This window comes from Schistosoma haematobium, chromosome ZW, assembly GCF_000699445.3.
Source record: "Schistosoma haematobium chromosome ZW, whole genome shotgun sequence".
NCBI lineage: Eukaryota > Metazoa > Platyhelminthes > Trematoda > Strigeidida > Schistosomatidae > Schistosoma > Schistosoma haematobium.
The window spans coordinates 26,809,676-26,823,828 of record NC_067195.1 but is presented as its reverse complement, the minus strand read 5'-3'; the positions used below and the strand labels follow the sequence as shown (position 1 = coordinate 26,823,828).

General features: G+C 43.7%; 1 protein-coding gene across 2 annotated transcripts in view; it reads left to right on the top strand.

Annotated features, from left to right (window-relative positions):
- The first annotated feature begins 503 nt into the window (after nucleotides 1–503).
- The window catches only part of RMC1 (Regulator of MON1-CCZ1 complex), a 54,200-nt gene continuing 40,550 nt past the window's right edge, over nucleotides 504–14,153 (top strand). Inside the window, exons 1-6 of one of the 2 annotated variants that reach the window (XM_051210859.1) lie at nucleotides 504–653; nucleotides 687–763; nucleotides 1,887–2,031; nucleotides 2,076–5,558; nucleotides 5,590–5,742; nucleotides 5,786–6,030. Coding sequence is in view for 1 of the 2 variants with exons in the window: in XM_051210860.1 (XP_051070877.1) it covers nucleotides 714–763; nucleotides 1,887–2,031; nucleotides 2,076–2,162 (282 nt within the window). In the remaining variant the exon portion in view is untranslated. The remainder of the gene's footprint in view (nucleotides 654–686; nucleotides 764–1,886; nucleotides 2,032–2,075; nucleotides 5,559–5,589; nucleotides 5,743–5,785; nucleotides 6,031–14,153) is intronic. The other variant, XM_051210860.1, reaches the window with a different exon arrangement.

Sequence of the window (14,153 nt, the reverse complement as noted above, 5' to 3'; positions counted from 1 at the left end):
CACTCAGATATCCTAGTGGTAAAATCCCGGACTGTGAAGCTGGGTGACACGGGATCGAATCCATCAAGGAGCATCACTTCTCTCAGGATAACAGGTAAGCCTTGCTGACGATTGCCAAGTAGCGTGAAACCCTGGTCCAGGGTTTCCTGTTGACTACCTCAAATCACGACAAATCGGTAATGAGGACATAGATGTGGTCTATAAACGTATATGGTAATTATGTTAACGATCTGCTCATGAGACAGAGGATTAACTGAGGAGTTTGTGGGAAGAATTCTACTTGTGGGTGATAATCAATTTATCTTGTAAGCGGAAACGAAAAGGAAAGCTCATGGCCAAACTAGCACAACAACTATGTGGTAAATTTCAGTAATTGTACAAACAAGTGAAATTACGAAAAGTTTGAGTGATGAAAAGAGTTATTATCGAAAGAAGTTCATGCTAGTCACTTCCTCTACAATACCGAGTTCCCTCAACCGTTTACACCAACTCGTTACAGTGACATTTGATATTGGTACCATAATCAAATAAGGCGTTACATAAAGCTGGCTGGTGAGAATTGCGATTCTTTTCTGTACTTATCGACGAAAGTAACTGTTTTCGAACCACTTGACACACTTAATAGTGTTTACTTTGACGATGCTCGTAAACATGTAACTCTGATTTTATCATGTAAATGTTTGTAGATATTTACTCTCAGGAGTCGTGGTACGATGGGTGTCAATGCCAAATCTGTTGTTGATGATTTGGTTTTGAATTTTCGGTAAGTTATATTCTATTCGAAAGGATTTCGCTCATAACTGATTGACCGGAAATCTTAAGTAATCTCGTTGTGGAGACCTTCAAGTCGTCATTCCCTAAATTTCTATATTCAACTGTAATTAACAGTAGTTCCAAACGAAAGTATACGTTTGAGCTTACTTCAACAATGAGCTTAAATTTTTACTCAGTTTATTGAGTTATGTAACTGCTCCACCCTAGCATTCAGTTTTTCCTGGGTTGATGTGTTCACATATATATCTATGGTCATCCTTTACTTCATTTTATTTCTGCCAAACCATATCCTTGTGTTGAGTTTTTCACAACACTGAGGGAAGTTAAGAGGTTGGCCAATGATATGAATCGAGAAATTGTAGGAGCACGAACATGCGCGACCTTTGCCAACGTTACATACAGTGAAATTTCCGGTATCAGTTCTATTTCATGTATTTATGTGAATATTGAGCTCGGTGGCTCCGAAGCACTCACTTAGATTCTGAGTTTCAATACTTCATGCTTTTACCTTGTGAGTTCGTTTGCCGAATTATAATCTCCATCTCATCTTTTTTTGCACTATCACTGATAATGCTACTTCTGCTGCATTAATACCTTATTGATTTCACCTCGCTCGGCTTATGGAGTATTGGACTTTCACTAGTGCATATTTATTCCGGGTTCTAGATTGCTTATGACTTGATGGGTAGTTTTATACCATTTCCACCCTGACCAACAGCAGTCGATTTCTGTTCTGGTCTCTATTTCCATCTAACAAACTTGAGTCTATTTTAATTTTCTTGGTTTCCCCTATGGAAAATAGTTCTGGGTGTATTATAAAAGTGTCCAAATTTTCTAAGCTTTCTAAGTAATAACTGATTTGTCTACCGTCTAATTTGCTACGGTTAAAAATATCTGAACATTGAATTTTTCCGGTATTAGTGTTACAAATTATTGTAAAAAATAGATTGGGGGACAACACTACATTAGTCACTGCACAACTTATCTATTTTTTGTGTGTATGAAAAAATATCCTGCATTTGTCTATCCAGGATGTCTTTTAGCCATATCGTCCTTGCTGTATCTTTAGATAATTTCGTTTATTTTTATTTTTATGGGTTTTCGTATCACAGCATAGATGATCAAGGCGAAGTTTTGAGTATTAAGTTTTCTGAGGATAACAAAATCTTGGGAATTCAGCGGACTCATCGATCAGTTGACTTTTTAAATTTTCAAGCCAATTGCCCCAGGGGTGTACAGTATTCTCAAGAATGCAAGGTTACCTTATTTCTTATAGTAACTTCTCACGTTTTCGTGTGTAGAATAAATCAGCAACGCTTCTGGGATTTGTGTGGTGTTCCAACTATGAGGTCCTTTTTGTCACAAACGAACAACTGGAGTTATATCAAGTAATTTTACTTTTTTAACGTCCGATAAACGTTTGCTTTGTGTAACCTACTTTCACTTTCCCTGAGATTAGTCCCAAGTATGAGCTGACAGTTAGTGGAAACTATTTACAGAGAATTGTAACAGGTATCTAGGTTTGGAAACGACTATATTAAGTAGTGTTATCGTTATTTTAAGGTTTCGGAAAATGTTACTATATTTTTAAAATAAATCGATGAATCGTTATTTATGTTCGTCTGCTGATTTTGGACGAACCGTATGCCAAAATTCTGATTTTTCGGATTTTTATTTATTTATTTAAACATAGCTATTGATACAAAGGGGCGCCAAATCCATATGCACCACACAATAACAATGAGGCTGTGAAGAGAGAGAATCTATGGTGCGTACAGGAAAAACGAGAACATCAACGAACAGAAATTAATGTATGATAGCGAAACAATAATGGTGATAATAGGAGTAGTTCAGTTAGCAAAAATACAACCGGAAAGAATTCTTTCAGTTTAAGGTACGATCACTTTATGAAGAAAGTAAAGGAAGGTTACAACAGGATCACCACTGGCTTCTGTTCTGAGCCATATCTGATAACATATCAAACCATTGTGTTGCTCAATCTCTAGGACCCCAACTAGGGAGTCGTGAGGGACCGACAGAAGCCAGTCCTGTACAGCTTTCCTTCAAGCCACGACATCATGTCATGCACTGACCACCTCTTCGCTTTTTCCAACCACTCCCAGAGTCGGCAAATAGTGCATGACGTGGAATTCTCTGGGACAACATTCTTAGAACATGTTTATTTATTTATTTGAACACATAAATATTGGTACAAGAGAGCGCCAATATATATGCGCCACACAAAACAATGAGAATTCGAAGAGAAATAGAAATAAAGGTAAGGAGCGCAAAAAAAGAGATCAATAACGAAGAGATTGGTGTAAGGTAGTGTAGTAATAATGAGGGAACGGAAAGATACAATCAGAAGAAATCTTTCAGGTAAGGGAGACACAATCACCTTTTATGAAGAAAGTAAAAAATTACATCAGGATCTCCACTGGCTTCTATTCTGAGCCATATCTGATAACGTCTCTAGCCACTGAGTCGCACCATCTCTCGGACCCCAACCAGGGAGTCGTGAAGGACCGACAGAAGCCAGTCCTTTGCAGCTTTCTTTCATGACACGACACCATGTCATGCACTGACCACCTCTTCGCTTGTTCCAACTAGTCCCAGAGTCGGCAAATAGTGCATGACGTGGAATTCTCTGGGACAACATTCTTAGAACATGTCCAAGCCAACGAAGTCGATGTTTCAAGATGGTGACACCAATTGAATTATCATCTCTGCACCCGAACACACGATGCCGAACCTCTCCATTACCAACATGGTATTGCCACTTGATGTCAGCAATCCTTCGGAGACAGCGATGATCGAACACAGAGAGTCGTCTAACGTCCTCAACTCGGAGAGACCAGGTTTCACAAGCATAGAGCAAAACTGCTCTCACCGACGCGTTGTAGGTCCGACCTTTCACAGCCAGACTGATATCACGAAAGTGCCAATAGTGGCCCAGATTGGCATAAGCCGCTCTGGCTTCCACTATACGTGGATTGATCTCATCACTCATGCCACCACCAACAATTGTGCAGCTACCTAGATACACGAACTTCTCGACTACGTCTATCTGCTCACCGTCCAGGGTGAGTACAGGATTGGAATCCTGCCAGTCTTGTAGAAGTACTTTGCACTTCGATGGTGCAAAGCACATACTATATCTACGGATACTAATTGTCATCTGTCTCTGCGCGTGATCTATTCTGAGCCATGTCACCAAGAGTCTCCAACCATTGGTTACGATAGTCACGCGGACCCCAGCCAAGTAGTCTGCATCTACCAACATGACTCAGACTAGAAGTTAGTGACTTCAAGCTCTGATGCCACGTTTTGGTTTGGTCACCTTTAACTTTCTGCCAACCATCCCGAACACCGGTTAGCATTGCTAGTTGTGGTAATCGGTGTTCGGGCATACGTAACACGTGGCCTAACCATTTCAGTCGATGAAGATTCACAAACTCATCAACTGATTTACCATCATTCCCTAATACCTTACGTCTAACTTCACTATTACTGACCCGGTGATCCCAGCAGACACCAGCAATATTTCTGAGGCATCTGTGATCAAATACTAGTAAACTAGATAGATATTTTAACTTAATTCTGCCTCTAAACCCACGTGACCACTCATTCCCAGGCACCGTCCAGTCATCGAGCTAATAGTTCGGAGATAACTTCTCACTGTTCAACACGCGCTACCAATGTTTGAAACTGACTATGAACAAAGACGCCGATTGCATGTGGGAATCGTCAACCGCGAGTGCGAACGCTCCCGGTTGAAGTCGCTGACTGAAGACTACTTCAAAGTCCTCATTCTCATCTGTAGTCTCCAATCGCAAAAGTTCAGTGACATCAGAACACGGTTGCTGATTCGAATGGACTAGACCGTAAAGTGACTTTTAATGCTATTGAAAGTGAATATCAACGTATAGTTAATCTACAACACGATACTACGATAGTTCAGCGTGTTAATTCCGATCGACCTGAAGTATATGTGGTCCAACAACCATCCAACTCGGTTAAATCTGCCCCAGCAAAACCTAGTCCATCTCACTCAAATCCAGTACAACAGGCAAATATGAAACCTCCTGCTCTCTGCTGGCACTGTAGTGCATGGCATTAGCGCCCGACGTACAATGTTTTATGGTGTAGGAGTAGGATGGAAGAAAGCTAGTGGCTGCCAGATTAAAACACGGCACAAATCCATGAAGTCACTGACAAGTGGATTGGTCCATTGTGCTAGACTACCTGGTTGGGACCCGCGATTCGATAGCAACCGATGACTAGACAACTTGAATGACATGGTTCAAGATCGTTTGCAGTTGCACAGGTGCATCCACTCTTTGTGTCCTCCCAAATTCTAATCTTCTGATATCTTCATGTAACTTTCTTTTTTTCTCTTTCCAAATTTATTTCACTGGATTATACTCCTTGAATAACATCTTTAAACCCTAATCTTTTCGATTACTGTTTATACTTTTACTACCTCTATCACCACGGGATTTGAATCGACAATTGTATCCCAGTGCTAATGTGGTGTGGCAACTTGAACTGGTGTATGTACGTATGAAGTTCTACGTTGCTACTGACTGACTGGTGCATGACATTATGTGTACGAAGCTGTCCTTATAAACAACATCGTTGCAGGAAGTGTAAATCAATGGGCCACAAAGATGGATTTTGTCTAAAGAGGAAGCCAAATCGTTCCACGAGTATTAAAAAGCCTGTTCCCAGATCCTGCACAAATTCGTTGAGTCTAATGGCAACATTTTAGAGCTAAACCCCAGGTGAGAGGAAATTTACTACTACTACTATCAGACGTAATCATTCTCCCACGAGAATCTAGGATCAAAATGTGCACATCACGCACCATGCCAACAGCAAAATCCTCGCACTGCATGCAGTAATTATCTACGTTTGTCGGGACAGTTAGATTGGAATGTGTCTTTTCACGATTCGACATGCACCGGGGTATGCTACATAACACCAATTTATCTTAATTTACTTGGTTTAGATTGGTTTGTCCAGTTGCATTTAGCTGACGTCATTAAGCACCGTATCCCATCCTTTGAAACAACGCCAAGCACCTGAAGAGTATACGAAGAAGGTAATGACCTAGTTCTCAACTGTTTTCCAGCCTGTGTTGGGTCGGTGCTCTGTTATGAAAGCAACACTTTGGTTGACACTTGGGGCTAAACCTGTTTTCCGTACAAAGAGACCAGTACCGTATTCAGCATTATCGAAAGTCCACTTTTTGATGTAAGTTGCAGCCAGTAGCCGTATATTTGTTTTCTCCGTCCAAAAGTAAAGTCTAATTCAGTGATGAAAGCTTCTTTATTATTCTGGTTTTTGTCTGAATAGTTTCTGTACAGTTATTTTCAGCTTAAAAGCATCACAAATGTACATTAACTCGACCATATCTATGACGTGTTACGTACGCCCATCCACTGCCTACACCGACTTGTGATGTCTGGTATAGTAGTACACTGAAAGAAAGTTCAGGGCGGCCAAATCAAATCCATAAAGTCACTGAGAGTTGGACTGACGTTTCTTAATAGGTACAGACTACGTGGTTGGGGTCCGTTAGAATATCGTCACCAGTGGTTAGAGACTCTGAATGACAGGATTCAAAATCGTTTGCAATGGCGCATGTCCATCCAATCTTTATCTTCCCCCAACTCCTGAAATTCAAACCTCATAAGCCTTTTTGTTTTTATTTCGCTAATTTATATTTTTTCAAATTGTATCTTTGATGCCTGACCTTTCCCATTACCATTGATGCTATTACTTACCTCCACTATTCTGGGATTTAAAATGACACCCAGAAACTTCGACCTAAAGGTCTGATCCACAAGGCAGTGCAGCAACGTAATGAGATGCAGTCCCATGGTAGACGGTGACCAACAATTACTTCATACGCCATTTGTTCCCTCGGGATACTGGAGTCCATGTGCACCATTGATTTGGAATCAGGGTTTCCCTACTCCCCTAAGTGAACCCTCCGTGTCCACCAACTGGCTTAAAGCGCCTGACATTCGCTTATCGTCCTCTCAATTTCGTAAACCACATCTTTACCGTGAGCAGTTAGTGAGTAGGACTCTCCTGACAGTGGCTGTATACTCATGACCATATGAGAGCATTTCGAGAGTGGGCTTTTTCTTATCGGTTGTGTCATACCTTTGTGTTTTTTGATTCAGGTAGTTCAAGAAGTACTGATTGTTCTCTTTTACTTAAAGCTTAATCGATCGCTACAAAAGTCCTTGTTAACTGTTTCGCTGACGGAGGTAAAATATAGCTCAGCCCTATTTATTCCGAATATAAAACTTTGTTGATGCTCATAGATTAGTATTTATTTTTATTTTTATTTAAACACATGAATATTGGTACAAAAGAGCGCCAATATATATGCGCCACACAAAACAATGAGAATTCGAAGAGAAATAGAAAAAAAAAAGCTAAGGAGCGCAAAAAAAGAGATCAATAACGAAGAGATTGGTGTAAGGTAGTATGGTAGAAATGAGGGAACGGAGAGGTACAATCAGAAGAAATCTTTCAGGTAAGGGAGACACAATCACCTTTTATGAAGAAAGTAAACGAAGGTTACAGCAGGATCACCACTGGCTTCTATTCTGAGCCATATCTGATAACGTCTCTAGCCACTGTGTAGGACACAAAATAGGGAGTCGTGAAGGACCGACAGAAGCCAGTCCTTTGCAGCTTTCTTTCATGACACGACACCATGTCATGCACTGACCACCTCTTCGCTTGTTCCAACTAGTCCCAGAGTCGGCAAATAGTGCATGACGTGGAATTCTCTGGGACAACATTCTTAGAACATGTCCAAGCCAACGAAGTCGATGTTTCAAGATGGTGACACCAATTGAATTATCATCTCTGCACCCGAACACACGATGCCGAACCTCTCCATTACCAACATGGTATTGCCACTTGATGTCAGCAATCCTTCGGAGACAGCGATGATCGAACACAGAGAGTCGTCTAACGTCCTCAACTCGGAGAGACCAGGTTTCACAAGCATAGAGCAAAACTGCTCTCACCGACGCGTTGTAGGTCCGACCTTTCACAGCCAGACTGATATCACGAAAGTGCCAATAGTGGCCCAGATTGGCATAAGCCGCTCTGGCTTCCACTATACGTGAATTGATCTCATCACTCATGCCACCACCAACAATTGTGCAGCTACCTAGATACACGAACTTCTCGACTACGTCTATCTGCTCACCGTCCAGGGTGAGTACAGGATTGGAATCCTGCCAGTCTTGTAGAAGTACTTTGCACTTCGATGGTGCAAAGCACATACCATACCTACGGACACTGATTGCCAACTGATTAAAGGCGGATTGCATGTCTTGGGCATTATCGCACAGTAAGACAATATCATCCGCATACTCAAGGTCGAGAAGTCTTTCTCCAGGCAACAGATCCACACCACCATTACTTACATCCACCAGAGTTGTTTCCAGAATGTCATCGATAGCAAAGTTGAAGAGGAATGGTGAGATTGGGCAACCCTGCCTAACCCCACTGCTCGAATGAAACAATGGAGAGAGGTGGTTGTATGCCCTCACTCTGCCTGAGGTGTTTGTATATAGGGCTTTTAGGATGGTAATAAACTTCTCAGGCACACCCTTCTTCAACAGACAATCCCAGAGAACAGTCCTGTCCAACGAATCGAAGGCAGCCCTGATGTCAAGAAACACTACGATTGTTGGCCTTTGAAAAGTATGGCGGTGTTCTAACATTTGGCGGAGGGTGAAGACATGATCAATACATCCTCGACCAGAACGAAACCCAGCCTGCTCCTCGCGAGTCAATCTTTCTCGGGTTTTGAACAACCTACGAAATATGACGGAAGCCAATAGCTTGGACGCAATCGGAAGTAGACTTATCCTCCGATAGCTGTTACAGGAACGACGTGAACCCTTTTTAAAGATAGGGACAACTATCGACTCATTCCATGACATTGGTACACTCTCTAGTTCCCAAACCTTTGTAAACAACGTCGTCAATTCCTTAGTCAAAAAGTCACCACCATCTTTAAAAAGAGCCGGAGGTAAGTCATCTGGGCCAGGTGATTTGTAACGCTTCAAGAGTTGGAGTTCCTTGCGGACTTCCGCCTCATTTGGTGGATCAGTCGTCACCGAGCATAGAGAGTAGGACAGTCTGACCGATGTCGCCGGAGCAGCAGGCCAGTTGAACTGCCCTTCGAAAAATTCTGCCCATCGTCCAAAACGTCGATGGATGTTAGTGATTGGCATCCCATCATCCTCACAGATTGTTTCGCTCACACCAGACTTCTTGCTGCCAGTGGCTCGGATGAGTTGGAAGAGCTTCCGGTCATTACCAGATGCAGCTGCTGCTTCCAGCTCATTAGCACGCTTCGACCACCTGGCTTCTCGGTCCTTACGCAAGCTTTGCCCAATTTCCTTACGTAACATCTTTCGTTTATGGTCAAACTCACGGTTACCCGGAGTAGACCGACAGGCTTCAATGAGTTGTAAGGAACCTGCAGAAACCCAGTGCTTATAAGCGGGACGTTTCGCGAACCCACAACTGACTGTACCCGCCATTTTCATGGCGTCATGCAATCGCAACCAATGCTCATTTATACTTTTCGGTGGAGTGGTAGCTAGCCTAGAGGCTAGCTCGGTTCGATACTTACTTGCAACAGAAGTTGCAACCAGCTTGCTAATATCAGTCCGTTGGTGGCGGTCACTTCGTTGTCCACTGAAAAGTAAGGCAAGATTGGCGCAGACCAAGGCATGGTCAGAGTCCAGATAGGTACTCCAAAAGGAGCGGCAGTCTTGCACACAACCACGCCAGCGGTAGCTGATCGCGATGTGATCAATCTGAGTCCAGGCTTGGGATACAGAGGGAGGACGCCAGGTGGCACATCGGTGATGACTGTGCCGAAAGTTAGTGCTAGCCAGAAACAGGTTGTGGTCTGTGCAAAGTTGCAGTAGACGGTCCCCGTTATCTGACCTGAGACCAACGAGTCCCCATCGGCCACCTAAACGACTCTCTTCTGTGCCTAGACGCCCGACCTGAGCATTCAAGCCTCCGGCTAGTACTACAATATCTGTCGAACGCACTTTCTGGAGAACAGATAACTGGTGGTAAAACTCATCCTTGATTGCATCTGGGCTGCAATCTGTCGGAGAATAGGCGGAGATGACGAAAAGACATCGTTTCTCACGCCGATTTCTTCTCACTTTGATGGAACTTTCTAATCTAACAGCACATAACCGACTGTTAACGGGGATCCAGTCGGTTAGTGCTGCCTCAGCTCTAGCGCTTAGTGTGACACCAACGCCAGCAAGACCAGACTAAGATGCCACAGGGCCCCGGATGAACGCACGTAAAACAAGCTTTTGAAATGACAGATGAAGAGCGAATTTGTAGTACTTCACCAGAGTCTTGAATACGGGTTTCGGATGGACAGCAGACAGTGATATTAAGACTTTCCAAAGACAGCCAGCCCTTTCTGTTGTCCAACCTGCATAAGTGTGCGTACGTTGAAGGCAGCCAGTTTGAATGGTGCATGTGGTTTCAGAAAAACTGCTTCGGTACTCATATTCAGTGGTAACATACAATTTTCAACCGGACAGTAACTCGACAACGTTTAGATAGAGTCGAATTTCCACCAAAGACGAGCCGCTGTATAAGTATAAAAGAGGGTGAATAATGTGGTAAATAATAATAATAATAATAATAATAATAATAATAATAATAATAATAATAGTAATCATTTGATTGTTAGTTGAAGCAAGTAAAGTATTTTCCATAATTATAGGCAGTTCATCATATTTGTGTGTGGGCTGTGATATTGCCCGGGTGCCCAGACCGAAGCAGGTGGTTATCTTAGGGGGCCACTCCCCGAGCCTTCGACCTGAAGGTCTAACCCACAAGGCAGTGGAGCATCGTAAGGAGATGCAGTCCCATGGTAGCCGGTGACCAACGATTGGTTCATACGCCATTTGTTCCCGCAGGATACTGGAGCCCATGTGCACCATCGGTTTGGGATCGGGTTAAAGCGCCTGACATTCGCTTTTCGTCCTCTCATTTTCGTAAACAACACCTCCGCCACGAGAAGGCAATGAGCGGGACTTCCCTGGCAGAGGCTGTATACGCGTGGCCGTGTGAGAGTATTTCGAGAGGGAGAGCGGACTCTCCCCCCTCTCGTCCGTACCAGGGCATTCGGGGGCATAGATTAGTACTCTTATACATATAATAAACTTCCACTTTCATGAGCCAATGCGACAAGGTGTATGCTTTCATTACTGCAGTATTAATATCACTATGGTTGATTGCAAGTAGTCAAGGTTTGTAAAATGGTTTACAAAGATGATATGAGTGTAAAACCCTCACCATTTTCAATGTGGTAATAACATGATTCGGTCCAGCCTTGAACGAATACCAGAAGCACGGTAAAAGTATAGCGTCCCACCGTCTCACGAACTTGTCTCCGAGTCAAAGCTTTCCTAAAGTCAAGTCACACTACTCAATTTTCTGAATTATAGTTTATATTGCAGGTCTCAAACTTGTTACCACATAGTTAAAGCTGAGGTTTTATTCATTCATCTTCAGAAATCCAGGTAAATTAAGTAGGGTTTGACTTAAATCTTTAGTGATTTATTGGTTGAAGTGTTCAGTAGATTAAAAGTTTGGTTTCAACTGTGTTTAGTGTTTTGTAATGCCTTATGTAGGTGTCAATTGTTATACGTTGGTACTAAAGAACATTGAGTTATTTTCATAGTTTTCGAAATTCAGCAATGACCGGCAGTTCGGTTAATTATAGGCAGTTCATCATATTTGATCAGCACTACTCGATTTGATCCCCATTCACAGTCGGTTATGTGCTGTTAGATTAGAAAGTTCCATCAAAGTGAGAAGAAATCGGCGTGAGAAACGATGTCTTTTCGTCATCTCCGCCTATTCTCCGACAGATTGCAGCCCAGATGCAATCAAGGATGAGTTTTACCACCAGTTATCTGTTCTCCAGAAAGTGCGTTCGACAGATATTGTAGTACTAGCCGGAGGCTTGAATGCTCAGGTCGGGCGTCTAGGCACAGAAGAGAGTCGTTTAGGTGGCCGATGGGGACTCGTTGGTCTCAGGTCAGATAACGGGGACCGTCTACTGCAACTTTGCACAGACCACAACCTGTTTCTGGCTAGCACTAACTTTCGGCACAGTCATCACCGATGTGCCACCTGGCGTCCTCCCTCTGTATCCCAAGCCTGGACTCAGATTGATCACATCGCGATCAGCTACCGCTGGCGTGGTTGTGTGCATGACTGCCGCTCCTTTTGGAGTACCTATCTGGACTCTGACCATGCCTTGGTCTGCGCCAATCTTGCCTTACTTTTCAGTGGACAACGAAGTGACCGCCACCAACGGACTGATATTAGCAAGCTGGTTGCAACTTCTGTTGCAAGTAAGTATCGAACCGAGCTAGCCTCTAGGCTAGCTACCACTCCACCGAAAAGTATAGATGAGCATTGGTTGCGATTGCATGACGCCATGAAAATGGCGGGTACAGTCAGTTGTGGGTTCGCGAAACGTCCCGCTTATAAGCACTGGGTTTCTGCAGGTTCCTTACAACTCATTGAAGCCTGTCGGTCTACTCCGGGTAACCGTGAGTTTGACCATAAACGAAAGATGTTACGTAAGGAAATTGGGCAAAGCTTGCGTAAGGACCGAGAAGCCAGGTGGTCGAAGCGTGCTAATGAGCTGGAAGCAGCAGCTGCATCTGGTAATGACCGGAAGCTCTTCCAACTCATCCGAGCCACTGGCAGCAAGAAGTCTGGTGTGAGCGAAACAATCTGTGAGGATGATGGGATGCCAATCACTAACATCCATCGACGTTTTGGACGATGGGCAGAATTTTTCGAAGGGCAGTTCAACTGGCCTGCTGCTCCGGCGACATCGGTCAGACTGTCCTACTCTCTATGCTCGGTGACGACTGATCCACCAAATGAGGCGGAAGTCCGCAAGGAACTCCAACTCTTGAAGCGTTACAAATCACCTGGCCCAGATGACTTACCTCCGGCTCTTTTTAAAGATGGTGGTGACTTTTTGACTAAGGAATTGACGACGTTGTTTACAAAGGTTTGGGAACTAGAGAGTGTACCAACGTCATGGAATGAGTCGATAGTTGTCCCTATCTTTAAAAGGGTTCACGTCGTTCCTGTAACAGCTATCGGAGGATAAGTCTACTTCCGATTGCGTCCAAGCTATTGGCTTCCGTCATATTTCGTAGGTTGTTCAAAACCCGAGAAAGATTGACTCGCGAGGAGCAGGCTGGGTTTCGTTCTGGTCGAGGATGTATTGATCATGTCTTCACCCTCCGCCAAATGTTAGAACACCGCCATACTTTTCAAAGGCCAACAATCGTAGTGTTTCTTGACATCAGGGCTGCCTTCGATTCGTTGGACAGGACTGTTCTCTGGGATTGTCTGTTGAAGAAGGGTGTGCCTGAGAAGTTTATTACCATCCTAAAAGCCCTATATACAAACACCTCAGGCAGAGTGAGGGCATACAACCACCTCTCTCCATTGTTTCATTCGAGCAGTGGGGTTAGGCAGGGTTGCCCAATCTCACCATTCCTCTTCAACTTTGCTATCGATGACATTCTGGAAACAACTCTGGTGGATGTAAGTAATGGTGGTGTGGATCTGTTGCCTGGAGAAAGACTTCTCGACCTTGAGTATGCGGATGATATTGTCTTACTGTGCGATAATGCCCAAGACATGCAATCCGCCTTTAATCAGTTGGCAATCAGTGTCCGTAGGTATGGTATGTGCTTTGCACCATCGAAGTGCAAAGTACTTCTACAAGACTGGCAGGATTCCAATCCTGTACTCACCCTGGACGGTGAGCAGATAGACGTAGTCGAGAAGTTCGTGTATCTAGGTAGCTGCACAATTGTTGGTGGTGGCATGAGTGATGAGATCAATTCACGTATAGTGGAAGCCAGAGCGGCTTATGCCAATCTGGGCCACTATTGGCACTTTCGTGATATCAGTCTGGCTGTGAAAGGTCGGACCTACAACGCGTCGGTGAGAGCAGTTTTGCTCTATGCTTGTGAAACCTGGTCTCTCCGAGTTGAGGACGTTAGACGACTCTCTGTGTTCGATCATCGCTGTCTCCGAAGGATTGCTGACATCAAGTGGCAATACCATGTTGGTAATGGAGAGGTTCGGCATCGTGTGTTCGGGTGCAGAGATGATAATTCAATTGGTGTCACCATCTTGAAACATCGACTTCGTTGGCTTGGACATGTTCTAAGAATGTTGTCCCAGAGAATTCTACGTCATGCACTATTTGCCGACTCTGGGACTAGTTGGAACAAGCGAAGAGG